Source organism: Ursus americanus, chromosome 22 (genome assembly GCF_024610735.1).
Source record: "Ursus americanus isolate L20-20 chromosome 22, mUrsAme1.1.p, whole genome shotgun sequence".
In the NCBI taxonomy this organism is placed as follows: Eukaryota; Metazoa; Chordata; class Mammalia; order Carnivora; family Ursidae; genus Ursus; species Ursus americanus.
This window is the reverse complement of record NC_142148.1, coordinates 11,425,819-11,450,939: the sequence shown is the minus strand read 5'-3', so window position 1 is coordinate 11,450,939 and position 25,121 is coordinate 11,425,819. Positions and strand designations below refer to the sequence as shown.

At 53.5% G+C, this 25,121-nt stretch overlaps 1 protein-coding gene across 5 annotated transcripts in view; it reads left to right on the top strand.

Annotated features, from left to right (window-relative positions):
• SLC9A8 (solute carrier family 9 member A8) overlaps positions 1 to 22,777 on the top strand; it is a 69,485-nt gene extending 46,708 nt beyond the window's left edge. For 4 of the 5 annotated variants that reach the window (XM_045771564.2, XM_045771562.2, XM_087853513.1 and 1 more), the window contains 6 exons: positions 6,309 to 6,425; positions 8,584 to 8,666; positions 11,321 to 11,432; positions 14,390 to 14,610; positions 16,819 to 16,965; positions 17,855 to 22,777. In XM_045771564.2, the coding sequence (XP_045627520.2) occupies positions 6,309 to 6,425; positions 8,584 to 8,666; positions 11,321 to 11,432; positions 14,390 to 14,610; positions 16,819 to 16,965; positions 17,855 to 17,962 (788 nt within the window). In that variant the 3' untranslated portion in view covers positions 17,963 to 22,777. The remainder of the gene's footprint in view (positions 1 to 6,308; positions 6,426 to 8,583; positions 8,667 to 11,320; positions 11,433 to 14,389; positions 14,611 to 16,818; positions 16,966 to 17,854) is intronic. The other variant, XR_015720890.1, reaches the window with a different exon arrangement.
• The last annotated feature ends 2,344 nt before the right edge of the window (positions 22,778 to 25,121 follow it).

The window sequence follows — 25,121 nt, the reverse complement described above, 5'->3', positions numbered from 1 at the left end:
TCTGTTGGGAATGTTTCCCTTCTGACAGCCCTACCCTGCAGTACCCAGCATCAGAAGACTGGTTTTTTTTCGTATCTTTGATCAGGTTTTCTAGTTGTTTATGGCAGGACAGCAGTTTGCATAGCAAAGTGGAAGTTCCCGGTGGGTTTTAATGACTGTTGAGCAGATTCTCCTTCCCCATAGATACTGTCTAGAACTACGCCTGGGTACTCGGTGCGCACATCCTGCCAAGGAGGAAGCAGAGAAGACTCTGGCCATTTTCACTGAAGAACTCTTTGTAAACCTCATGGTTTACATGGTTTGTTCTTAATTTGATTTGTTCCCAAGCCAGTTCTCTTGGATAATTTCATCCCGGTATCTGCCATCGAGTTCCTTCTCTTATCTTTCCTGAATTTTGGCACTTACATAAATATTACCTGTGAGTCATTTGGCTCTAGCCTGGCTATTTTTGCCTCTGTTTTTCTAAATTGTTCCCCACCCCCTTGAGATGAACACTGAGTACCTGGTGGCAAAGATATATTTCATGCATCCATTTGGAATTTGTGATGAAAACCAGGGAGTGTTTCTCTTGTCTTCAGAGCAGCAGTATTTTCTGTTTGTAGGGTTTCACTTTTTTGAGGGCCTTCGCTCCACGTGCCAGTGCGCAGTGGGGCCGCAGTCAGCACGTGCAAGCCAAGAGCACGCTCGGCCCCTTCTGGGCAGTTGGCTGGGCTCTGCCCCTGTTTGTCTTTGGGGTATTTATCACACAGTGTTTTCAGACAAGGGTAGGATAGCCCTGGTGTGTTGTGAGGACCTTCGAGTCCCGCTGTACTCTCACAGCGGGAAGGGTGTTGTTTGCTATACCCCTTCTTTTCCTGCTGCACTTTTTCTGTCATAAAGGACTGAGTGGGCAGTTACCAAGAACACGGAGCAGGATGCTGTCCTCCAAGTCACACGCCCAAATCACGTATTTAGGACACAGCGGTTAAGGACACCCAACAGACCTGGGTTTGAATCCCAGCCCCGCCTCTCATCAGCTATGTAACCTCACCCAGCTGACTGAACTGCTCTGAGCATCCACTTCCTCATGAAATAGGCCTTATAAAAGGGCCACCCCAAGCCTGGTGGGCAAGGATTATAGGGAACGGTGCGAGTAAGAGTCCTGACAGAGGCGTGCTGGGGTGACCTCACATCCTGCTGGCCCTAACACCCCCAACATGTAAATTAATGACACCCCCTTTCACTCTCACAGACATCCTGGTTTCAACAGCGAATTCAGTGGTCCCCCTAATTATGAGTTAGTGCTATTCTCAGAATCTTTGTTCTAATTCTATCAACGTTCACTAGTCTATTCATTGAGGCCAGTTTTGAGGGCTACTTGCCCTCCGGCTCTGAAGATTGAGGGATGGATAGACCCTACCTTTGCCAGTTTAGCCAACTACGGACTGAGGGAGGGGGATTGGGGCAGAGGGACACACGGTCACGGTGAGTCACAGAGGATGGGACTTTTGGGGTTGAAGGAAGAGTCTGCAAGATTGACCAGGACATAACCTCTGTGCCAAGTGGGGAGACGTGGGCTGAAGGTAGAACGCGTTGTGCGGCCCTCCCGTGCACAGGTGCGTAGCCAGGCGATTCCTTTGCAGCACTGCCCGTGGGAGAAAACCTGCAAGCCACTAGTCGTAGGAAAGATTAAGTACATTTCAGTCGATTCTCAGTGTGGTATCCTGTGCAGCCACCGAATAAATGAATTTGACCTATTTGTGCTGCCATGGAAAGAACTCCAAGATACATTGCTAAATTTTAAGAAAGAAAGTTGGAAAACCATTTGTTCATCCATTCAACACTTATTAAATGCCTACCTTGTGCCAAGAACTGTCCTTGGTCCTGGGGCTGTTCTTAGTAAACAAGACCAGATCAGGTTCCCACCTGCCGAAGAAAGATGGTAGGCAAGGAAGCAAACACATACAGTAATTTCAGGTCGTGAAGAAGTGACAGGAAGGCGAGAGATCAGAGCAATGTGATAGAGAGTGGCATGGGGGCAGACGCATCATGCGGTGGGGGGTCAGGAAGGTCTCCTCAAACAGGTGGTGCCTGAGCTAAGACCTGTGTGGAGAGAAGGAGCCAGCCAAGGGAGGACCTGGGGCAGCAGTGCTGAGCAGTGCTCAGCGTCCCAGATCACCGTGAGGGAGCTTGGCACACTCCAGGAAGAGCAGGAAGACCAGCGTGGCTGGGACAGAGAGGCAGGGACCCCGGCCCGCAGGGTTCTGTCGGCCTGGGAAGGAGTTAGGGTTCTGTTATATGTGCCAAGGCAGGTGAGTGTTGGAGGCCTTTTAAAAACCCCTCTGCTGGTAATCCGTGCTGCGTACGCGATGTGAGCCTCCTGTTTATTGCTTTTTAAAGGCAGATAAGCTTTATGATGGCGTGGGAGAAGAGTTGGTGACCTCTTTCGGGAACCCTTAGTAGTAGTTACCTAGGGGCAAGGAGGTGTGAATGGAGATTCTCTTACTCTGTACCTCTGAGTCTGGATGTGTTATAGTAAAATAGGTTTATTTTGAGGTAATTAACAGAGAAAACTGACTGTGGTTTGATCCAGCCTTCGGGAAGTTCATCATATTTTACCCACAGTAAGGTACAGTAGTGGAAGTTGTACCATGATAGACACCTTCCCCTTCTGCCTTTGGACTTGAGTCTCTATTCATCATCATTGTTCTTGTGACATTTAAAATAGTGGATTTAACTGAAACTAGAAATAGATTTCCTTCCTTCCTTCCTTCCTTCCTTCCTTCCTTCCTTCCTTCCTTCCTTCCTTCCAGGAAGCAGACCATTTTGCTGCACTATTATCTACTTCCTCAAATGATTTTGCCTTCTAAAAGAAGTACATGTGTCCGGAATTCTTCCTTACAGGGCATTTTTAAAAATACCCATGCCTTGGGGCGCCTGGGTGGCACAGCGGTTAAGCGTCTGCCTTCGGCTCAGGGCGTGATCCTGGCGTTATGGGATCGAGCCCCATATCAGGCTCCTCTGCTATGAGCCTGCTTCTTCCTCTCCCACTCCCCCTGCTTGTGTTCCCTCTCTCGCTGGCTGTCTCTATGTCTGTCAAATAAATAAATAAAATCTTAAAAAAAAAAAAAAATACCCATGCCTTGGGGCGCCTGGGTGGCTCAGTTGGTTAAGCGTCTGCCTTTGGCTCAGATCCTGATCTCTGGGTCCTGGGATCGAGCCCTGCATCAGCTCACTGCTCAGTGGGGAGTCTGCTTCTCCCTCTGCCCCCCACTTGTACTCTATCTTTTTCTGTCTCTCTCATAAATAAATAATCTTTAAAATAAAATAACTATGCCTTTTAGCTCTGCAAGTGAGCCTGTTTGTACCATTCACCCACTGGTGTTTTTGCAGCCTGGGTGGTGGCAGCTACCATGGATGAGGGTGGTCTGGGTGGTGGAGAAGCTGCCTTTGCTGAGGGAGGGCTCTCAGGGCAGACACTTGAGCTGTCCCTCGCGCTTTCGCATCCACTGCTGACGCTGCTCTTTCCTTCAGCCCCCAGAACTCGAGAGATGCCCTGACCTCAAACTAGCTCGGGGTAAGGGTGGTGGCTGGCTGTTGCTCTTGCATTAGCCAGAGGGCCCATTTTCATAGGGTCCAGATTCAGCCTTCAGAGGGGGTTTGTTTATCTGTACGGAAAATTTGTTAACATTTGAGCAAGTTGCCTTCATTAAAAGCTGGGAGATTTCCCATAAGAAACAGATTTCTGGGGGCGCCTGGGTGGCTCAGTCCTTAAGCATCTGTCTTCGGCTCAGGGCGTGATCCCAGAGTCCTGGGATCGAGCCCCGCGTCAGGCTCCCTGCCCCGCTGGGAGCCTGCTTCTTCCTCTCCCACTCCCCCTGCTTGTGTTCCGTCTCTCGCTGCCTGTCTCTCTCTCTCTGTCAAATCAATAAATAAAATCTTTAAAAAAAAAAAAGAAAAACATTTCTAGCATCTCTCAAAAAGCTGGAAGGAAGACTGGTCAGCACTTAGGCCTCCCATCCACAGGGCTGCCAGCAGAACTTTATAGATGGGCTTGTGCCTTCTTTGCCCACATGTTGGTCACCCTTTGTTTTTCTTTATTGTCTGGCCCTGAAGATTCTGAGGTTGCAGCCCTGGCCTAGTGTGCCAGACTGACCCAGCCAGCCACAGCCCTTCCACGCTGAGCCTGCCCCTTGCTGCAGAGCGCCGACGCAGGATGGGCCAGAGGGTGGGCAGGAAAACTCCCCGGGGTTTCAACAGTGGACGCTGGTCTTCAGTCCCAGGGCAACTTTCACTGTCACCTCTGACTTCCCAGAGCCTTTGGCTTTCCGTAGAAGTCATTTCATGTTGGGACTCCCGGGAGCGGGACAACAGTGTCCATGGAAGGTCACTCGTGTCCCAGTCAAAACGTGGCTCAGGCTCCTCGGGGGTTGACTTTTACTTCAAGGTAAGAACTCCAAGGTCTCAGCTTTGCCAGTGAGTTGATAACCGTTCTCAAAGCGAACGAGTGGAACAGAACGCTTTGGCAATGCAGCAGCTAGCAACTTTTCGCCCTGGACGGTGATACTAAGGATCAAGTCCCTGAAAGCGGAAGTGTGTCCGCGCCATGACTGAGCCTCAGCGTGCTCACCTGGACACCAGGACTCACAGGGCCCCTCACGGAACCGTCGGGGTAGTGAGGCCAAGCCACGTGTAGTGCCCATCACGGGCCTGGGCTGAGCCGGCGTGAGCTGCCCCACGGCTGTTCCACGGAGTTCCAGCCTTGGGTCCTGGTCTCTCCCCTTCTGTCTCACGTTGCTTTGCCTTCCCTGTTTTCTGTGGCAGTGTCAGGAAGGGGCAGCAGTCCGGAGGGGCCCCCCAGCCCCCACAGGAGCATACTGGGAGAATAGCCCAAGGTCACGGTGTGTGCGTTCTTACCTAGCAGGGCAATGGTTCGGAACGCCTCTTGAGCTGTAGTCTTCTCAGTACCCTCGAGGAGCACGGAAAGCCTGCCCTTTCCTTTCCCTGTCCCATCCTGTCAGGTGTGCCTCTCGGGAAGCAGTGCTGGAATGTTCCTGGCCAGCCTCCTTGGCAGCGAAGACTGAAAGAGCACAGGAATTTGCCTTTGCTAAGAGGCTTACTAGGAGATGACCTGGCCCCCCTGTGGCTCTCCCTCAGGCCCGTAATGCCTGGTGGGCCTGTCTGGGGGGCGGGTATCGTTGAGACTGCAAGCTGAGCCCTTGAAACGTCTCAGATGCAGTTCAGTGGTTTTCACCCTTTTCCAAATGGAGAGTCAGCCGGGCATCCCTGTCTCCGAAGTGGCAAGAGTGAGCTACAGTTTTGCCTACAAATTTTCACTCGTGATCCATACATTTTAGCAGCTTATTTAATGAGTTTATAAAAATCCCAGCTTCCTTACATGAAAACGAGACCCCTTCTCTGCTGCCAAGGCAGGGCAGCACTGAGAGGTAACTAACCCATCCATGCAAAGCGCTTTGGGAGTGGTGAGGGCAGTGAGCCATGCAGAGATCAATCCCCAGTGAGCGACTGGGGTGTAGACTCGTGGAGAGCTTGCAGGAAAAGACATCCTTTTGTAGTCACTCCTTTCTCTTTTTATATTATAAGAGTAACTCGTGGTGATTAAGGAAAAGTTAAAAGTACAAAAAAATAAATAGGGGCGCCTGGGAGGCACAGCGGTTAAACGTCTGCCTTCGGCTCAGGGTGTGATCCCGACGTTATGGGATCGAGCCCCACATCAGGCTCCTCCGCTATGAGCCTGCTTCTTCCTCTCCCACTCCCCCTGCTTGTGTTCCCTCTCTCGCTGGCTGTCTCTATGTCTGTCGAATAAATAAAATCTTAAAAAAAAAAAAAAATCCACCCGTTCTCCACATCCAGATTCTTACGCTTCCTTTCTGCCCCAAGAGTGGTTCACCTGCACCCCTTCCATCCGTGGGTGACAGTGACAGCTCGCACCTCCTCAGCCCGGGGCCTATGGTGCGCACTGTACATGGCCTATCCCCATTACCCTCCTGACAGGTCCAGAGAGGGTGCTGTTAGTCCCACTGCCTAGATGAGAAGGCTGAGGCTTGGAGAGGGGAAGAAGCTTGGCCCAAGGTCACCCAGCCGGTAAGGAAGTTGCCAGAGACAGGGGGCCTGTAGCATTTCTCTGCAGCCTCTGGGAGGCCTCAGGTAGTACTTCCTTCCCCTTTTCTTTTCCTTTTTCTGAACACCTGTAACGCTGTAGGGCCCAGTGACTCGTAGAAAACGTGCGATATTATTTGTGTATCACATAGCAGGTGCTCTTCTGCTCTGTTCATGTCTGCGGGCTCTGCCTCTTTGTCCCTCTCTAGGCATCATGGCCATCCTGTTCTCAGGCATCGTGATGTCCCACTACACGCACCATAACCTGTCTCCGGTCACCCAGATCCTCATGCAGCAGACCCTCCGGACCGTGGCCTTCCTGTGCGGTGAGTTCTGCCCCTGTGCGCCCCGCGCGGGCCTGCCCGCGGCCCGTCAGCCACACCCTGTTGTCCCGGGCAGGACAGGCAGCACAGCTCCTCAGAGCCAGACGTGTACTCCCTTATCTTTTGTTTATTACTCTGGCTTGCAAATTCCCTAAGGTAAACCTAACTCCTAATAACTTTCTGGAACATTTGATGCCTGTAATTTTAAGACCAAAAATGAGAACTACTCATTATGAACATTGGAGACTGATACGTTTATAACGTTGTATGGTGACATTTCCAAAACCGTGTCCCCTGGCACTGGCATTGGTGAGGGTTGGGTGAGACAAACCCCACAGTCAAACGAGAGTCTGGAAAATCCTGGGAGATATACACTTTCAGTTTGGGGGCTGCACGAGCATCCTGAGCTGACGCACGTTGTGAGTTTCTGAGAAGGGGACACTGGCCCCTTTCCCACGAGAGCCGCTCAAAGGACGTAACTCGGGCGCGTGTGCGCTGGCCCTGTCATTGCTGGACGGGGTCCGCCACCAAGACTCTGTTAGGCAGTTTCCGTGTGAGCACTTGCTCCCCCACACCTGCTGTACCCCCTGCCTCCTCCCTGGTTTATACCTGGCAGCTAAGGACGCGCGCTCACAGGGTCCCTTGCCGCTGGCCTCCCGGGTGGCCCTGCCCTGGTTGTCATCGCCAGCATCTCCCTGGCACTGTGGCGGGGCTTGTCTCATTTCCCAGCACTGGTTCTGCACTGTCATGTGCTAGGCGGCAGGGGCAGGCCATGCGGGAGGCTTCCTTCCGTAGCCAAGGCGGCTCAGGTGCCCAGAGGTCAGATGACTTGCCCACAGTCTCGTGGCTGAGAAGTGAGTCTGGAATCCAGGTCTGTCTCTTCCTGGCCCAGGGGATCTTTTTTCCACAACACCTCACTCACAAGGTCCTAGCTAAGGTCTCTGAGCCCGACTGTTACAATTAAAGGAATATAAAGCAAAGCACCCAACTGTTTTGTACCCATCAGACTGGCCTGTCTTCGGTTTTGCTAATACCCACTTCCGACACGGGCGTACGGAAAGCAGGTCCCGTTGACAGGCATGGGCCCCGATGCCGTTGTTTGGGGAGAGTCATTGCAGCATCGGGCTGGGTTTCAAAGCCGTGTGCTCTTTGACCCAGCAGAGCTGCCCTCAGGACTGGAGCCTGGATATTTGTTGTAACTGGTAATATCAGAAATCGAAACTGCCTCGGTGTCCATTGACAGAGGATTTGTTAAATTAGCCATGACATACCAATATAATGGAATTTATGCCGCCAGGGAAAAGCATAACACAGGTCTGAGGATGTTTTAAATGAGCTGATTTGGGAAGTTTACAAAAATGTTTATTAGATAAGAAAAAAATGCAAGGAGGAGAAGGGCGTGCATACTGTCCAGCTTGCAGACTTGTTTTAAAAAGATACATGTTTAGAGAAGAACATGGCTGAAATGTTTTATGATGTTCAACTATTTTAAAATACAGTCCTTGTCTCCCTGATTATTAGCCTATTCTGGGGGACATCGCAGTGTTAGCAAGGAGCCTAGTGCTGGAAATTCATGTGGTGCTTTTTCTTGGATACGCAAGTACCTGCTTTCTGACTTGCGGAGCGAAGCCGAGAGTTGGAAATGGCCCTCTTCCTGCAGACCCTGCGGGTACGAGCCATCTTCCAAACCTGTGGCAGCATTAAATGCGTGAAGTCACTCACTCAGCTTTGGCCGCCCTGGCAAGGAAGATAACCGAGAGCCCTTTCCACACTGGTTATGTGGTATCTGCCGTCGCGCGCTCTGAATTTTTGCCACTTCGCTGCAGTTGGGATCCTTGCTAATGACAGTGCTCGACAAATGGACAGATTCATATATTTATCATCTTCCCCGGGTGGGAGAGTGTTTATTTGCATGAGTATTTGACAGCTGGCTCATTAAATGAGATTCTGAATAAGCAAGCACGTGTGGCTCGTGTGACAGAGGAGAACGAGCAAATCGAAGCACAGTTTCCACCAAGGCATCGGGTGCAGGATTTTTCAGAAAATTAACAAAATGTTATAGTGGATTCTGACTCACTGTGAAATGTTTGCTTTAATGATCGGGTACCATGTCAGAAGAAAATAGCTGGGGCTGAATAATCCATTCTTTGGTTTGTTTCAGAAACATGTGTGTTTGCATTTCTTGGCCTGTCCATTTTTAGTTTCCCTCACAAGTTTGAAATTTCCTTTGTCATCTGGTGCATAGTAAGTATTTTCCTTGTTTTTTATTTAATTACTTATTTGCAGATCAATAACCACACGTTCTGGGTTCATTTACGTAACTGCTACCTGCTCAGGGTCAACAGCTACATAGACTCTCTTCTGTTTAAAGTTTCTTTTGTTAAAAAATCACAAACGTATGATAAAGGGAGAAAGGATGGAATTAAGTGAATGAATATCCTTGGAAAAGAATTTTTGCTTCTTTTCAAATTTTAAACGGCCTTAAGGTTATGGTCTTCTCTAAAAAGTACAAGTTTCTGTGTTTCTATGTTAGGTGGTAAAAGCAGCTTTCAGAATTGAATGCGTAATTGATCATAACCACGTAAAAACATCATGCATAGAAAAAAACATGTAAAAAAATATAGCACAGTGTTCATGGTGGTTGTAGAATTGGGGATGATTTCATTTCCTTTTCTACTTTTTCTGAATAATTTATAATGCACATACTTACTTCTCACTGTGATCTTCTTCACATGTGTCCATTTTTGAGCGTGACCTTGGACACTTGTTTAAAGTAGAGATGACCAGACCTCACCTCCCCAGAGGTTCACCCAGAGCAATCATCCCAGGTGATTCTTACCGTTCAGAAGGTTTGGGAAACTCACCATTGGACTCGGGGCAGCAAGAGGAGACAAATTAAAATATTAATTTAACTTAATTAATTTAAAACAGGAAAAGAAAAATTTGATCATTCACAGTAGAATCAAGTCTTTTAGGGGAATGGAGTTGGGGGGGATAAACATTTAGCATTTAAACTGGGGCAGCTTCCTCAGGCGTCAGCTGGAAGTGACATGAATGGCTTCTAACATGTGGGCCTTTACCCTGGTGCTCCCAGCTCCCTTGTCCCCCAGGGTGAGCTGGTCTCCCGTGAGCCTGCCCGCTGATTCATACTGTAGTCCCTAATTTGACCTTTGTTGTCCTTTTTGATGCACGTTAATTTAAGACACGTGAGAAGCACGCCTTACTGTTGCTCAATTATCATAATTCATCTTCACTTCACTTTTATTACCAATGCCACTGAACAGAACCCAGCTATTGAGAGGCAGACCTCTTTTTTTTTTTTTTTTTTTTAGCTCTGTCACCTACCCTGTGCAAACCAGTGAGGTCTGCCTGTTTGGCATGTGGGGAAACTGAGGCGCACAGAGAAGCTAAGAGCCCTAAGGGGAGCGGTGTTTCTCCTTGTAGTATGGCTGCTTCCACCTCTCAGTCGGCAAGAGCTCGTTGCTTTTGTCACTGTTATCTGTCCTCCAGACTCAGGTTTTGGGACAAAGAGAATAGCAAACGTTGTTTACAGAAAGCATAATAGTCTTTAGTGTGCTCACTGGGTCAAAGAGGCCACATTTGGTCAAACCTGAAACACAAGTACGGGAATCAAAGATTGGATTTCAGTGGGTGAAAGAAGGAGGTGGCTCCTTCCTCTGTAGGCTGGGAGCAAAAGGAAAATGAGAAGGTGCTCTGGCGTGGGAGCTCGGTCTCCCCCGAGCACACAGGCAGGGCAGCCCTGCCTTTCCCGAGACGGCCCGTGCTGTTCAGATGGGTCACCTCAGACTCGCTCAGGGGTCAAGGGCACAGGCTTTGGGGCTGAACCGGGTTTGGGACGTGGCTCCACCACTTCCTGCCTAGGTCAGCTTGGACCAGCCCCTTCACCTCTCTCTGTCTCCACTGACTTGCCCCTAAAATGGAGACAGGAATACTAGTAATAAGAGCATTGCAGGGATCTCAATTTAACAAGATACAATGCATATAAAACGCTTGGCATCTTGTCCGACATATAAATGTTAGATGATTGGGAGCCATTGTTAACTTGACCATCCGAGGCAAACAGTCCAAAGCCCATTCAATTCATGCCTCTTAAAGGAATAAACTTAGAGCCTGCCAAACGTACATGTGTGTATTGTGTACGTATTATCAAGTGAATTATGGTGAGAACCAAGGTGAAAAAAGAGTAAGTTAATAAGTAGTTCTAGGTATCCAATTAGATAAGATTTAAACCTTACCTAAAGCTATATTTTATTAAGACCAACTTTGGGGATGGTTAGGAACCAAAAACCTTGGCAAGCAGTTGGCCAGGCAGGGTGCACGTGACCTCCTTCTAGAACCTACCTACACATTCCTTTTGCTTGGGGAGCAGCATTTACAAGCAGCATTATGTGTAGGCCCTTCTCAGTCATCCCTCCTTTCCCTGGGGGCCTGGGGGGCGCTCACGGGAGAGGCAGAAACACCTTGCCTGTCCCTCCAGAGCTAGCCCATTGGGAATGATTAGCGCAGGCCTGTCCCACGGTGGAGCCCCTTTGGAGGAGTGACATTGCCCTTAAATTAATCTCTAGATACTTCCGCATGGCCTCTTGGCGTTCGGTTTTGTTCTACTGTCATAGCTTAAAGCTGGCTTTGAGACCTTGTTAGTCCTCTCTTCCTGGCTACGGAAACGTAACGTACAGAGTGCGATCCTCTCCCAGACTCATGTCTCCAGCGACACGGCCCAGCCGGGTCTCTGCCTAGCGCTGCCATTCATGACTTTCATGGCCAAGGGGACGGCTGCATTTATTGTGGGCGCGTCGCATGTCTGCGCTAGCTTCAACAAGCTTCGGCTTGAAGGACTGGCGGTTTCTGTCTAAAGCTTTGTTTGTTGCTATTCACAGGTGCTTGTGCTGTTTGGCCGAGCGGTGAACATTTTCCCTCTTTCCTACCTCTTGAATTTCTTCCGTGATCATAAAATCACACCGAAGATGATGTTCATCATGTGGTTTAGCGGTAAGTCTAGTGTCGAATGAACAGAGGAAGGAAAAGAGCTCGTACGAAGGCGCACACGGTGGAGAGAGCACACGTGGCTGTCTGCTGGAGCCCCTTGAAACCGGGCGCGCCTCGTGAGGCGAAAATCATACCAGCCCCCATTTACCAGGCCGCGGGCGAGTCCTCGCAGTGCTCCTCACAAGCTCCGTGCCGCGAGACGAATGGCACCGCGCGTCTGTTTTCCGTGCGAGCGAGCCCCGGCTGAAGGGCAGAGGACTTGCTGGGTTCGTGTGACGACGGGACTTACTGTCCTGTTTGCGCTCCTCCGGGCAGGACGCGCAGGGGGCAGGACGCGCAGGGGGCAGCCCTCACCTGCTTGCAGGTGGTGAGGGCCTCCGAAGAAAAAAGGTTCACGTTTACACTTTTTCTCACTACAGGCTAGCTAGGTTTGGATATTTTTTTTCATTCAGGCAGAGTTCTGAGAGCTGATTGGAACATTTTCAGTTTCTGTGCAAATTCCTCTACTTTTTTGAGGATGGGAATGAGTTCATCTTTGGCTCCTAACGAACTGGATCCTTAGGCATCTGTAAATTTATTTTTGAGCAATACATCCAGTTCTTTGTACTTTCTTATTTAAATATTATAATTAAAATATTCCGTGTGGGTCGGGGTATAGCAACATGCTTTATAAGCTGTTTTCTATCCAACAGCATATCTGCACATTTCTCGCAGATTTCTCTCCTCTTTCAAAGGCCTTGTTTAAAATATATACATATGTATGTATGTGAGGTATGTATGTATGTTTAGCGAGAGAAACTTTTTTCTCAGTCTTTTTTGCCAACAAGGAAAAAAAATTTTTGTAAAGTAGTTGATCCAAGGTCTTAAAAATCTCAACATCCCAAAAGAGGTGTATTGGATCCTTTACATGGTTGTGTGAGCTGTTTGGAAGAGGCAGGCAAGAGAAGAGACCTCTGTGGGGGATGGGGGCGCTGTTTTAAACAGCGAGGTCTCTTGGCCCTAGCTGTTCTCCCAGGCCATCCTGAGCCCTCTCCCCACAGATTTTCACCCTCTCTTTCCGGGATCCTCAACCTCTGTCTCTCCTAAGACATCATCATTGAAACTCTTGAAGAGTCTTCTCTTTCCCAGCAAAAAACCAGCAACTTCAACCAAAATCCCTTCTGCACACCCCCTCTCGGTGCTTCCCGTCTCCCCTTGCAGCCAGACCTCCTTAAGTGGGCTGTCCTCCCCTGTTTTCTCCACTTCCTCACCTCCTGTTCATGGGCCTGAACTTGGCCTTGCCCAGGTCACCAAGCAACCATTTGCAGCCAAGACCTGGTGGGCACGAGGCAGCCCTCCTCTGGCCCATTGACCTGCTTTCTACCTGGAGACCCTCTTCCCTGGGCCTCAAGGCCATGCTCCTGGTTGCCCTCCTTTCCCTTTGGGGTCTCCTCAGGTTCCCCCTCCTCCTTTACCAGCCCCTCAAACACTGGCGTCCTCAGGACTCAGCCCCAGACCTGCTTTTCTGCTCTTGTGTTCTCACAAGCTCACCCGTCCCTGTGGCCCCAACGTCCGTCAAGTTCCCACACTCCCAAAGCTGTTTGCTCTTAGCTCTTGACTCCCGTGTCTAAATCCTCCTTCGATGCCATGGAGATCTCATTGTCCAGGACTGAATTTACCTTCCTGCCCAACCCCTTTTTTGCCGGCGTCCCCCTTCCGCAGGAAGCAGTAATGTGTGTGACAGCAGAGGTGTGGCTGACTCAGCGTTTGCTGTGTGTACATCTGTCCCGTGCCCGGCATTTCGTCCTCAGGCCACCGACCTGGCAGGCCCTGGTTTTAGTCCCGTGTAACAGGTGGAAAGGTGGAGTCGAATTTGTCGCTTCGGCCTGAGAGGCCTGGGAGAAAGCAGGGCACTGGGGAGTGACCCCAGGAGCCGGACTCCAGACCCCGTGCCTGGGCCACCGTGCAGCCCAGCCTCCTAGGACACCCCACCATCGTCCGTGTCCTTCCCTTCCCCAGCCACCCCACCTCCCACTCATCCCTGTGGCCTGTTGCTTCCACTCCCTGTGTCTCTCTTAATTCCATGCCCTTTCTGTGTCCCCGTCTTGGGTCTGCACTGCTGCTATGGTCAGACCCCCATCATTCTGTGAATGCTCCGGCCTCCATGTCTGGGTGCCCTGCCCCGTTCACCCCTTCTTCGGGCACTCACCATGCCACAGGCCCTTGTCTGGGGTCTCCTCTCCCTGGAACCTCCCCAAGGGCAGGGCAGGACAGGACCACCTGTTCCCCTCTGTGCGGCACCAGGCAAGCCAGGACGTTCCCCAGAAAGTGAGGTTTCCCAGCTCAGTGCAGCCCCTCGGCCCAGCCAGCCGCCTCACAGGTTAGCACAACAGGAAGTAAGGAAGAGGCCACGATGCAGCTCCCAGCAGCCTCTGGCCTGCAGCAGAGCAGTCCCGAGCATGTCCGTGCGGCCAGGAGCTGCGTGAGAGCAGCGTCTTCAGAAACAAGGGGCCGTTGGATAAATGGCCTTCTTTGCTGTTGCCTGGAAGGCTGTGTGGCCCCGGGAGGACACGCCATTCCCTCAGTCTCGCTTCCTCGTCTGTATGTGGCGGAGAACGGTAGGACCTGCTTTAGCAGCCCCCCTGTGCCATCGCAGTGAGATCGTGCACGCGGAGCCCTTAGCACGGGGCCTGGCGCACGTGCAGGGACGGCTCAGTCTGCACTAGCTGTCATGTTTCTAAAACATGCGCGTTGGGCTGGACGAATCCTCACACACGCTCCTGGTGCTTCGTGGCCTGGACAGATCACCCCATTTGACCTGCTTGGCCACCTCGGGATGTGGAAATGGGATGAAGTCACACCCCGCTTCTCTGCAGAGAAGGAGAGCTCGCCCTCCGCAGTAGGATGTGTTAGAACGTGCCCAGATCCCCAGAGTGCCCGGTCAGTGATGCGGCTCCTGTCACCCCCTTCCCTGCCCCCAGGCCTGCGGGGGGCCATCCCCTACGCCCTGAGCCTGCACCTGGACCTGGAGCCCATGGAGAAGCGGCAGCTTATCGGCACCACCACCATCATCATCGTGCTCTTCACCATCCTGCTGCTGGGCGGGAGCACCATGCCCCTCATCCGCCTCATGGACATCGAGGACGCCAAGGCGCGCCGCAGGAACAAGAAGGACGTCAACCTCAGCAAGACGGAGAAGATGGTGAGTGCCACGGGGGCCGGGGGAGGGGGCAGGGCTGGGTCTCCGCCGCAGCCGGGAAGTGGGGAGATGAGACACGATTTGAGGATCTCCGCACCTACACACACTTGCACACCAGCTGCCAGCCTCAGAAGGGGGTTGAACTGGAGTTCGAGGCCTGGTGAAGCCACGGAGGCCGTGGAGGGGGAGCGTGGACCCACGCCAGGCTCTCCCAGCACCACCCTGCGGAAAGTTTTAAAGTCATGTCCTCTCCCTCCCCACCACGTTTACTAACGCCTCCTGCGGGGGGCCTGAGGACGGGAAAGTGCTTGCAGTGCCTCTGAGGGCCGGGAGAGAGGTGCCTTCCCCTGGGGACAGACAAGGGACGTGTCCAGGGCCCAGCTGCAGTGAGCCGGAGGCTCCCAGATCCCTGCCCGCTCCGCCTCCTCCAAGCCACCTTCCTGACCCTGTGGCTGCCGTGCCAGCGGGCTGTCCCGGGCGTCAGCGGCAATGGTGCTTTCCTTGCCCTGTGTTGACCCTTCGGCCCCTGTGCTGAGCCAGGCTCTCCGACAGGAGCAGAGGCCATCCACGGCCTCTCAGCCCGCCTTCCTGCACCGCCTCCACCACCCTCCACACCCAGTTCTAGAAATGCCTCTTTTTCTAGTTCCCTTATTCAGTAACTTTATTCAGTCATGGAAGGCAGAGAAATCCTCAACCAGGAGACAGAGACAGGGACACAGCCCACTTTCCCACTGGGGAGCTCAGGTCTGGCCGGATCTTGGCCTCAGGTGTCTGTGTGGCCCTGGCCCGTGTCTCAGCCAAGGCCCTGCTGGGAGGAAGCTCTCCGGTGGTCACAGGCGGGGCTGGCTCAGCAGGACCTTCTCACTCTCAGAGGCCCGTCTCTGGCCACCCCCATCCCCCAACTTTCTGATCTGTTCTTAACAAAAGCCCCAGTATAGGTTCTCAGACCTTTCAGAGGGTGTCAGAATCGGTGGCGGGCTCCCGGTCTGTCCAGGTCTGGGCTGCGGCCCGAGAGAATCTGCGCTTCGGGCAGGTTGCCAGGTGCCGTGGCCCTTCCGGCCCCGCAGCCACGCTTGTTGAAGCCCGGCTCCCGCAGAACCAGGATGTTTGCCCAGAGGAAGAGCGGCTGCTATTTAGGGAATGTTTTCTGTGGCACGGGCACCGTGGTTGTGCTCTCCTCGGACCGCCTCAGGTCGCCCTGAAAACCCACAGGCAGCAGGCGCTCTCTGCTCGTGCCCATTCTGCAGATAAGAGAGCTGAGGCACAGAGCACTCACGGACTCCATGGTCTGTGCTCTTCACCACCACGCTCTCCAACAGCGCTCTCAAGGTGGAGGTCCCTGGAGCGGCAGCCTCCCTGGGAACTTGTTAGAAATGGGAGTTCTTGGGCCCCATCCCAGACCTGGGGAATTAGAACTCTGCAGGTGGGCCTGGCAGGGGCGGGGGGCAGCATTTTGTGGATTCATAAGCCCTCCAGGTGATTCTCCCCGCCCCCTCCCACATCCTGCACCTGCCACACCGCCCAGGCCCCCAGTGGAGGCTGCGTGGCTGTGGCTTCAGAGCCGCCCCTCCGGCAGAGCGGTGGATGCTACACTCACACCTGCTGGCCTTTGGTCGTCCTGCAGAGGTGGGGGCTGGCCTGGGCCCGGGGCCCGGAGCTGTGCTGGCGTGGATCCCGTGCACTGGAGACCTCCGCTGCCTGCAGACCTGCCCTGCCATGGGGTAGTTGCTCTCATTCCTCTCCAGTTCCCACCAGGATTGCCCCCTGCACACGCACACACTGACCGGCCAATGCCTGCCCAGAGCAGAACCGCAGCTACTGCAGCTGCGGGCAGAAATGACCAAAGGAGTCTCCCTTGTTCAGTTTGCTGCCAGTGAAATCACCTAGAATGGCAGTCCCCAGTCCTGCCCGCACATTAGAATCACCTGGAAAGTTTACAAACCAAACCCTAGCCCACAAATAGATTCTGATTTATTTATAATTCTGATTTATTCCTGGGTATCCATCGTGTTTTTACAAACCTTCCCACCTCCCTGCGGGCTCCGAGGAAGCGCTTTGCTGCCCACAGATGCCCTGCACTGATTCGAAAGCAGTTAGGGTTGGGGACACTGGTGGCCAGCAGCGAAGGGCTGCTGGGTAGGCGGGGTGGGGTGGGGGCTCCCAGGAGGGGGCCAGCTGACGACCCTCGGACTATCTCCCCCCCCCCCACAGGGCAACACCATCGAGTCAGAGCACTTGTCGGAGCTCACGGAGGAGGAGTATGAAGCCCATTACATCAGGCGGCAGGACCTCAAGGGCTTCGTGTGGCTGGACGCCAAGTACCTGAACCCCTTTTTCACACGGCGGTTAACTCAGGAGGTGGGACACTGGCACACGCCACATGGCCAAGGGTCCCCAGCCTTCCTCCCTCAGGATCTGCAGGGGGGCCCAGGCCCCCTCCCCCGGCTCGGCCTTCTCCTTCCCAGGCTGGCAGCTGGATATGCTGGCGAACTCAGCATCTGCTGTTTCCCTTCACTGCCATTTTTAGTGCTAGTTTAATAATAGACTTGTTATCACAGTTTGGTTTTCCTGGATGATAGACTCAGGACATTGATCGGCTATTGAATCTGAGCCGAAAATTTCAAACCTGTCGGGGCCTCAGGCAGTGGCCAAGGCTCAGGGCTCTTGTGCCATCCCTCCGGGGACTGCTGGCCTCTGGGTGACAGTGAATGACACAGTCTCGTGGGGCCCGGCTTGGGCCTGCCCCACTTCGTTTACGAGCCCATGTGCCACCCCGGCAGTCACGGTCGCTGTCAGCGTGGGAATGTTTCTGTTGCTTCGTTTCATCCTCCCAACAACCTGTGTTGTAGCTTCAGCTGCTCTCTCACCAGACAGCTGGGGAGACCGAGGCCCAGAGAGGTGCAGCAACCCCCCCTCTTCCCCCCGAGGTCACACAGCCAAGATGCGGCAGCGGTGGGAACAGAGCCCAAGGGTGTCTGATTCCGGAAGCCATGTTTTTTAATATCACGCCTGCCTCCTCCTCCTGTCTCTGAGTGACACCTTCTCTTATCTCCGTCCCCACAGTGAAAAATCCCAGCTCGAGTTAGTTGGTTAACACTTGGAAATTGCCTGTGGCCATGTGCCCTTCCTCCCGTCTCTCCACACCCCCTTCCACGTACACAGCAGCTCCCCCCTCCCTCGGCCCTGCCCCTGCCCCTGACCTGACCCAGACCTTCTGACGAGCGCTGGGTCGTGTCTCCTGCTCCAGGACCTCCACCATGGGCGCATCCAGATGAAGACCCTCACCAACAAGTGGTACGAGGAGGTGCGCCAGGGCCCCTCCGGCTCCGAAGACGACGAGCAGGAGCTCCTGTGACGGAGCAGGGCGCCCCGTCTGGCCTCCTTGCGGCTCCCTCCACAGACGCTCGGCAAGGGCCCCGGAAGGGCTCGCGTGCCCAGCGTCCTCAGGGGAGATGGAAGCAGGGGGAAGCAAAGGCCGTGGTCTTCGGAAACCAGACGTCCCTGGCCCTGGGAGCCAGCTGTCTACTTCTGAGGTAGGTCACGTCCCCGGGCCTCACTGAGCCGGACTCCTGCTCTCCGTGTTGCTTCTCAGCCCGCACATCAGAGGGAACAGCCGTCCAGGTAAATCTTCCTTCTGCTTCTGTGGCCGGGGTGCAGAGTCATCTGCCGGACTGAGGGGCCTGAGAAGAGCAGCCATGCCCTGCTGTGGAGCCCGCCGTGACTGGAGGTGCTGGGGGAGCCGGGGGAGCTTGCAGCCTCTGCCATTCCCAGGCACGGCCTGCGTCACAGGGACACCTGCTCCAGCAGCACAGCGAGCCAGCCGCCGTTTCGCTTTGGGCTTCAAGGTGCCTCTGGGCTCAGCAGCAGCAGTTCTGACCTAGGTGGCCGGCTCGGAAATCTGCAAAACCTCACGCTCCCCTTTGTGATGTTGCTTGCACTCCCTGAGAAGGAGAAACTGAGTGACCTTTTTCTTTACCTCCACCTGGCACCTTGCAGGCCAAGCCCCTGCACGCCGGGCAGCTACTGCCCTCCTCCGGGGATAGTATGAATGTTTACGCTGGTCCGGAGCAGGGGCGCCCGGGCCTGTCTCAGAGCCGCATTGGAAGCTGCATCCTTGGGTTTCTGGGGGTGAGCGAGCCTGTTCTGTGGGGTCAGAGCGCCCTCTGGAGGGAGAAGCTAGAGTTAGAGGGCTCATGCAGGTCCGCATCTGCTGTCTTTGAATTCAGTTTAAGTTCATGCACTTTGACAAAGTAGTGAGAGCCTGGCAATCACTCCCTCGCTCAGTGGACCTCATCGGTCCAGAGGCCCCATTTCCTGGGCACCGTGGGGTCTGCCCACTGCCTACTGCCACCTTCACTGCTAATCAGCATTTCCTCTTTCCCTGTCCAAGTTCTTTACTGTCTCAGGTCCCAGCTCGCCAAAGCCCTAGGACAGGGGCCAGAGCGGGAGTGCCCCGAGCGGGAGTGCGCCTCCCAGGCCACCCCCTCCCAGAACTCGCTCACAGACCATCTCTACGTGCTCTCTTTCTCTCACCCACGCCCTGCCCTGTCCCTGTGGTCCCGGCCCCTGGCCATCTAGGGTGCGGAGCTGCCAGTCATGTCCAGGTGGAGTGGAGTTACTGACTTTCGCATCCGCTCCTCCCCTGCGCTTAACAAACCTCGTCCCTGCAAGCCTTTGCCCATGTATGGGCCAGTGGCGACTCCCCTAGGTGGCTCAGGGTCCCGGTCTTGGGACTCGGCACACCTCTGGGATGGTTGAATTCGTCATGTGGGTGTCCTTGGTTCTCTGGGGAATGCAGCGGGCCAGCATGGACCCTGGGCTGGGGGCACGTACGTTTCCATCTCTTCTGCCTCAGGCAGCATGACTCTGGCTGTCAGGAAGGACTGACTTCAGAGCCCACCAGGCCAGACCCCTTTCCCAGAATGAGGCCGGTCAGGCAGGAAGCACGTGGTTTCCTTTTTATGCATGAAAAGTAAATCTGTACTTGATAGGGTTAAAATATGGTCAGTTGTCTCTTTGTAACCTCCCACTTTAACCCCGTAATGTAAGCCAAATAGGAATATTTTACTCCACCTGATACCTTCACTGGAGGAGTAATACCGTGCATAATTCTGGGCTCCGTCATTTCCTACTTACTTTTAGTGGAAAAGTAAGAGAACAGGTCAGAGAGGGAGGGGACCTTTGTCCGCACCTGGGGGGAGGAGGGCAGGGATCCAAGACGAGAGTGTCCTCCAATCCATAAGTCATTTACCTTCTCCTTTGAAGTTCAGGGTCTGATCTCAGAAGTGTAACCTGCATTGCAAACGCAATAGTTTACCAGAAAATTTGGTGGGGAGGGGGCTATGAATTCCCAGATAAAGCAGTGAAAACAGGATCTTCTCAATTCAGACTGCCCTTGTCACCAGGTCCCGCCTGGCCTCCCACTTTTAGCTGAGACCTGAAGATGATGCTGTCATAGAGAAGAGTCCCCAAGGTGGAGGGTCCCTAAGGCCTGGCTTAGTGGGCGGGGGCACCTTTCCTGGCAGGTCCCAGCGCCGGCGTGGGTCTCCTGTGAGTCTGTTCTGCGCCTGCCGAAGTGAGGCTTTAGTGGGCTGGAGCACGTTCCCACGGGGACAGGGGCGATCCGTGTTCCTCGGGTCTGTCTCCACCTTTGCCACAGGCAGAGCCCATGGAGGTAGATTTTCCCGGTGGATTTTTTTCAAGTATCTTTGCCTGAGAATCCGAAATTTGCTGCTGTCTTACCTTTAGCATACCTAATAACTCTACTATTTGGGGCAATAAATGCCTAGTAGATAAAAAAATATTCAGCATAACTACGATTTCCCACGGATTTATTTCCTTGTAGGTCTAGGCCATGGGAGAGACGTAGCACACAGACAAGGTCATCCTTCAGAGTGAGGTGAAGGCTGTGAAGTCCGTGAGTGCCTGTGGGGAGGCTGGCCCGTTAGCCATTGAACTCGGAAGACACGCTTGTCTTGGGGAGCTATGTGGCGACAAGCTGCACACCCAGGGCTCCCCCTGCAGCCCTGTCGTAGTAGGACCGCTGGGAACAACCATTCCCTGAGGCTTGCGGTGTGGGGTGTTACAGGGAAAGGAGCTGGCTTGTCCTAGGTTTTCAGAGATCAAGCTTTAGGCTGAGCTGAGCCAGGGCCAGGCAGAAGGAGGGTGGCTCAGTTCCATAGTCTGGTTCTCACTCAGCCCAACAGCAGAACCAAAAACTTCCCGCACCCAGGCCAGCTACCTCTCTTCACAGTGGAAATGCTGGCCAGGCCCTGGCTGACATAAGGCCAAGGGGCAGGGCTTGGCCCAGAATGGTGGCTGTCCCGGGGTACGCCAGGTCAGCCTAGGGAGGCCCTGGTTTGCCTGCAGTTTCCTTTTTGTGCGGTGAAATGTGGAAAGATTGACGAGTGGGGCTCCTCCTGTCCCTGAAAGCTATGTCAGAGGTGCCGTCAGCAGGACTCGGCCCTGTGGGGTCTCAGTTCCACATTCCCACGGGGCCCGATGCAGTTGGCAGAGTCCTCAGCAGGGCGGCCGCAGCCAGGATCCCACTTCTGCTTTGGGGGAGAGAGTAAGGGTGGCGCAGGGTGGGGGCCGGCTTCTCCGGAACTAAGTCGTGGATGTCAGAGGTGCAGGCCTCAGAGCTGGTCCCTTTTTTTTTTTTTTTAAGATTTTATTTATTTATTCGACAGAGATAGAGACAGCCAGCGAGAGAGGGAACACAAGCAGGGGGAGTGGGAGAGGAAGAAGCAGGCTCATAGTGGAGGAGCCTGACGTGGGGCTCGATCCCATAACGCCGGGATCACGCCCTGAGCCGAAGGCAGACTCTTAACCACTGTGCCACCCAGGTGCCCCTCAGAGCTGGTCCCTGATTCCAGTGCAAGGAAGAATCAGCAACTGAGATCTGCCATTAATTCAGGCTTTTTTTTTTTTTTTAAGATTTTATTTATTCATTTGACAGAGATAGCAAGAGAGAAAGAGAGCGCGCACAAGTGCACAAGCAGGGGGAGCCGCAGGCAGAGGGAGAGAGAGAAGCAGGATCCCCGCTGAGCAGGGAGCCCGACTCGGGACTGTATCCCAGGACCCTGGGATCATGACCTGAGCTGAAGGCAGACGCGTCACCGACTGAGCCCCCCGGGCACCCCTAACTCAGGCTTTAAATGCAGAGAGCGTGACAAAAGGCACCCTGATGCTCCCCATTCCCTCCAGAAGGCAGACCTGTTTCTCCTGCTGGTTGATGCGCGTAGGAAACCGAGTCTGAACCGTTCTCGATACAGCAGCCCGCATCATGGAGAAGCTGTTCTCCCAGGACCTCAGTCTCCAAAGCCCCAAGCAATTAGTTTTCAATGAAAACAACCCCAGCGAGAGGAAAGAGTAAGTAGCCACACTCCCTTCCATCCCGCTTCCTCCTGTCTCTCACGCAAGTGGGGTTAGACGTTCAGGAACTTCCGCTGCCTTTGGCCACGTGACAAAAGGAAGGCTTGACAGTTTCCCCTGGGCCACCCCATCCCCTAGGCCACCCCTTCTCTCCACCCTGTCCCACCCTGGCTGACGTGGTCCAGAGGGAAACCAATACCTGGCCTCTCACCGCTGAGTGGGTCTGCCAGGCCGCTGTGCGTGAGGCCGCCCGACCTCGGGTGAGAGCGTGACGTGCCCGGAGGGCAGCCACAGGGGTCGGGCCGCGTGACCGGACAGGGAACGTGCCGACGGGCGCTCCAGAGAAAGCTCACCTGTCAGCGCCGTGTAAGAGCCCCGTCCGCGCGTTCCTGGCGCTCTCTTCTGGAAGCCGCAGCCCTGCGTGGGCTGCGAGGGTCGTTGTCTCCAACACAGCCCCTGTCAAGCTTGATCTGTTCTTTGTATTCTCTTGAGTAATTTTCTTTGTAAAAATGAAGGATTTTTGTAAGTACTGCTTTTTTATTTGTTTTAAGGACCTTTGGGAAGGTCCTCCCCCGTGTAAGCTGTGAGGTGTTGGTGAGATCCTGGTTCCTGAGAAATGGTTTGCTGCTCTTCTGGGTGGGGCCTCAGATGGGGCGGGTCAGGGACGGGGCACCTGTAGCTGCCAGGCTAGAGCCCCGGCGTCAGCTCACTGGACTCTGGAAAGAACGCAGAAATGGCTGGAAAACAGTAATGTCACTGGATACTTATTTAGAAATAAAAATGCTGCTGGATCAGAGCCAGTTTCTGTGTCTGTGTTCAGGTGGCCTTGCAAATGCATGGGTCACACACTCCTGGGCTCAGCTCTGTGTCCCCACCTACCCGATTCTGGGGGCCAGCAACAGATGTGCAGCCCGTGCCGTGCGGTGGGCTTCGCATCAGGCAGGCCTGGGCCTGATTCCTGCCCCTTAGTGAGGAGCTCGTGAGGCCCAGCTTCCAGCCGGCCCACTGCTGCTGCTCCCCACGGGCGCTAGGAAGCCGTCCTCCCCAGGGCTCCCTGGGCAGCTGGGCTGCTGCTGCCCGGGCTTGCAGATCAGCCCCGGTGCACCCCTGCCAGACTGAGAAAGCGGGACCGCGCCCATCCGTCCTCCAGGTTCTGGATCCACACAGCCGCACGAGCCTCTGGCCGAAGGTGGTGGCGTTGTCTGTGGGAAGCCTGGAGCCTCCGTTTATTTTTACCCCCTCATTCTTCCAAAAGGCATCCAAAGCTGCTTATGGTCATAGGCACAGACCAAAAAAACCCAACAAACATGGACTAGAAAGCAAAAGCAGGTAGGACTGCCTGTCTGGAGCCCAGGCATGGGCCATCTGGCAGGGAAGCCAGTGCTGGCCTTCTTAGTTCCTTCCAACCCTGCAATTCATCCCCATTCCCGCTCCCCCCCCCAACCCCCAGCCAAAGAAGGAAGTGGGGAGAATATATCACACCTGGGACCCTCCCTGTACCTGGGCTGCCAAACCAGGTGCGCAGACCGTGCCAGGGTCAGGCGGGGAGCCAGGCAGGGAGCCAGGGCTGGCTGTGAGGCACACGTGGCCTGCCTTCATCGGCTCCCTTTTCCACCTTTGAAGAGACCTGGGTTCAGAGAAAGATTTTTCTACATAATAAAACTTTGTGTGATGACAGGTGGCACTGGAATGATGGGGACCCCGGCAGAATTTCTCAGGCTACTGCTGGGTGCAAGGGTCACTGGGCAATGGAGTTGTGCCAAGCAGAGTGTCCTGATAGTAAAAGGAGAATGGATCCCAAGTGGCACCTGCCACAGAGGGAACTGGTATTTTTCGTTCACATTTCAGCCGCCTTCTCAACTCCTAGAAGCAATCAGGGTGGAGGGGAACGAGCCAGGGAAGTTTCTCCTTGGAGGCCAGAAAGCTCTTGGGGGGGCCACACACACAGGTGAGGGCTCCATAATCCCCAGTAGCTCAGGTGCAACAGAAATAACTGAGACAAGTGCATGAAGTGAGACAGACTCCAGAGCACTGATGTACAGCATTAACCTCTAACGATTACATCAATGGCGGGTGTATAAATAGGAAAAACTCTGGAAGGACAGGTGCCAAGTTTTAACTTTGGTTCTCTCTGAATGGAAGGATAATGGGTAACTTAAAACATGTTTGTATATATTTTCTGTCTTTCGGAAAGCACGGTTATTCAGCGCTCAGGAACACACCGCACGTTACCTTCGTGTTTCATAACGTGACGACAAACACAACCACAGCTACAGGAGCCATGCGGCAAGTGGGGAAATTTGAGCGGACAGAGCGCTAGGGAAACAGGAAGTCTGTCTTCTGGTGAGAGTCCAAATTGAAAGAATCACTTTGAAGAGCGGCTGGCAATGCCTAGTAAAGTTAAAGACACCTGTCACCTGTCACCCTTCAACCCAGGAATTCCCCTCCTAGGTCCGTGCCCTGGAGAGCAAGCAGGAGCAGACCACTGCCTGGGGACCCAAGCCAGCCTGCCTCCTACCTACTCTGTACTATACCGGAGAGTGCAGAGTGGTTTTTAACATCCCCAAAGGCTTGAAAAAAAACTCAAAAGAAGAATAGTTCATAATCTAAAAACCGTATGAAATTCAAATTTCAATACCCATAAATTAAAGCTTTGAATTTTTTTAATTAAAAATTTATGGAAGGGGCGCCTGGGTGGCTCAGTTGGTTAAGCGTCTGCCTTCTGCTCGGGTCATGATCCCGGGGTCTTGGGGTCAAGCCCCACATGGGGCTCTCTGCTCAGCTGGAGCCTATTTCTCCCTCTCCTCCCCACTCGTGCTCTCTGTCGCTATCTCTGTCTCTCTCTCAAATAAATAAATAAAATCTTTTTTAAAAATGTATGGAAATTTTTTCTCTCGTTATGTAAGTACCTGCATAACTTTTCTTTTTCCTCTTGCCTCCCGAAGCCGAAAATACTCACTACCTAGCCATTTGCAGAAAAAGCCTGCCCACCCCTGCCCTAGAAAAATTCCTACACACTCTTGCACCAGGAGACACCCGTAAGAATATCTGCAATAGCACCTGATTGGAAACAAGCTAAATGTTTCTCACCAGGAGAGCCGATAAGCTGTGGCACAGTCACGGAAGGCACCCTGTGCAGC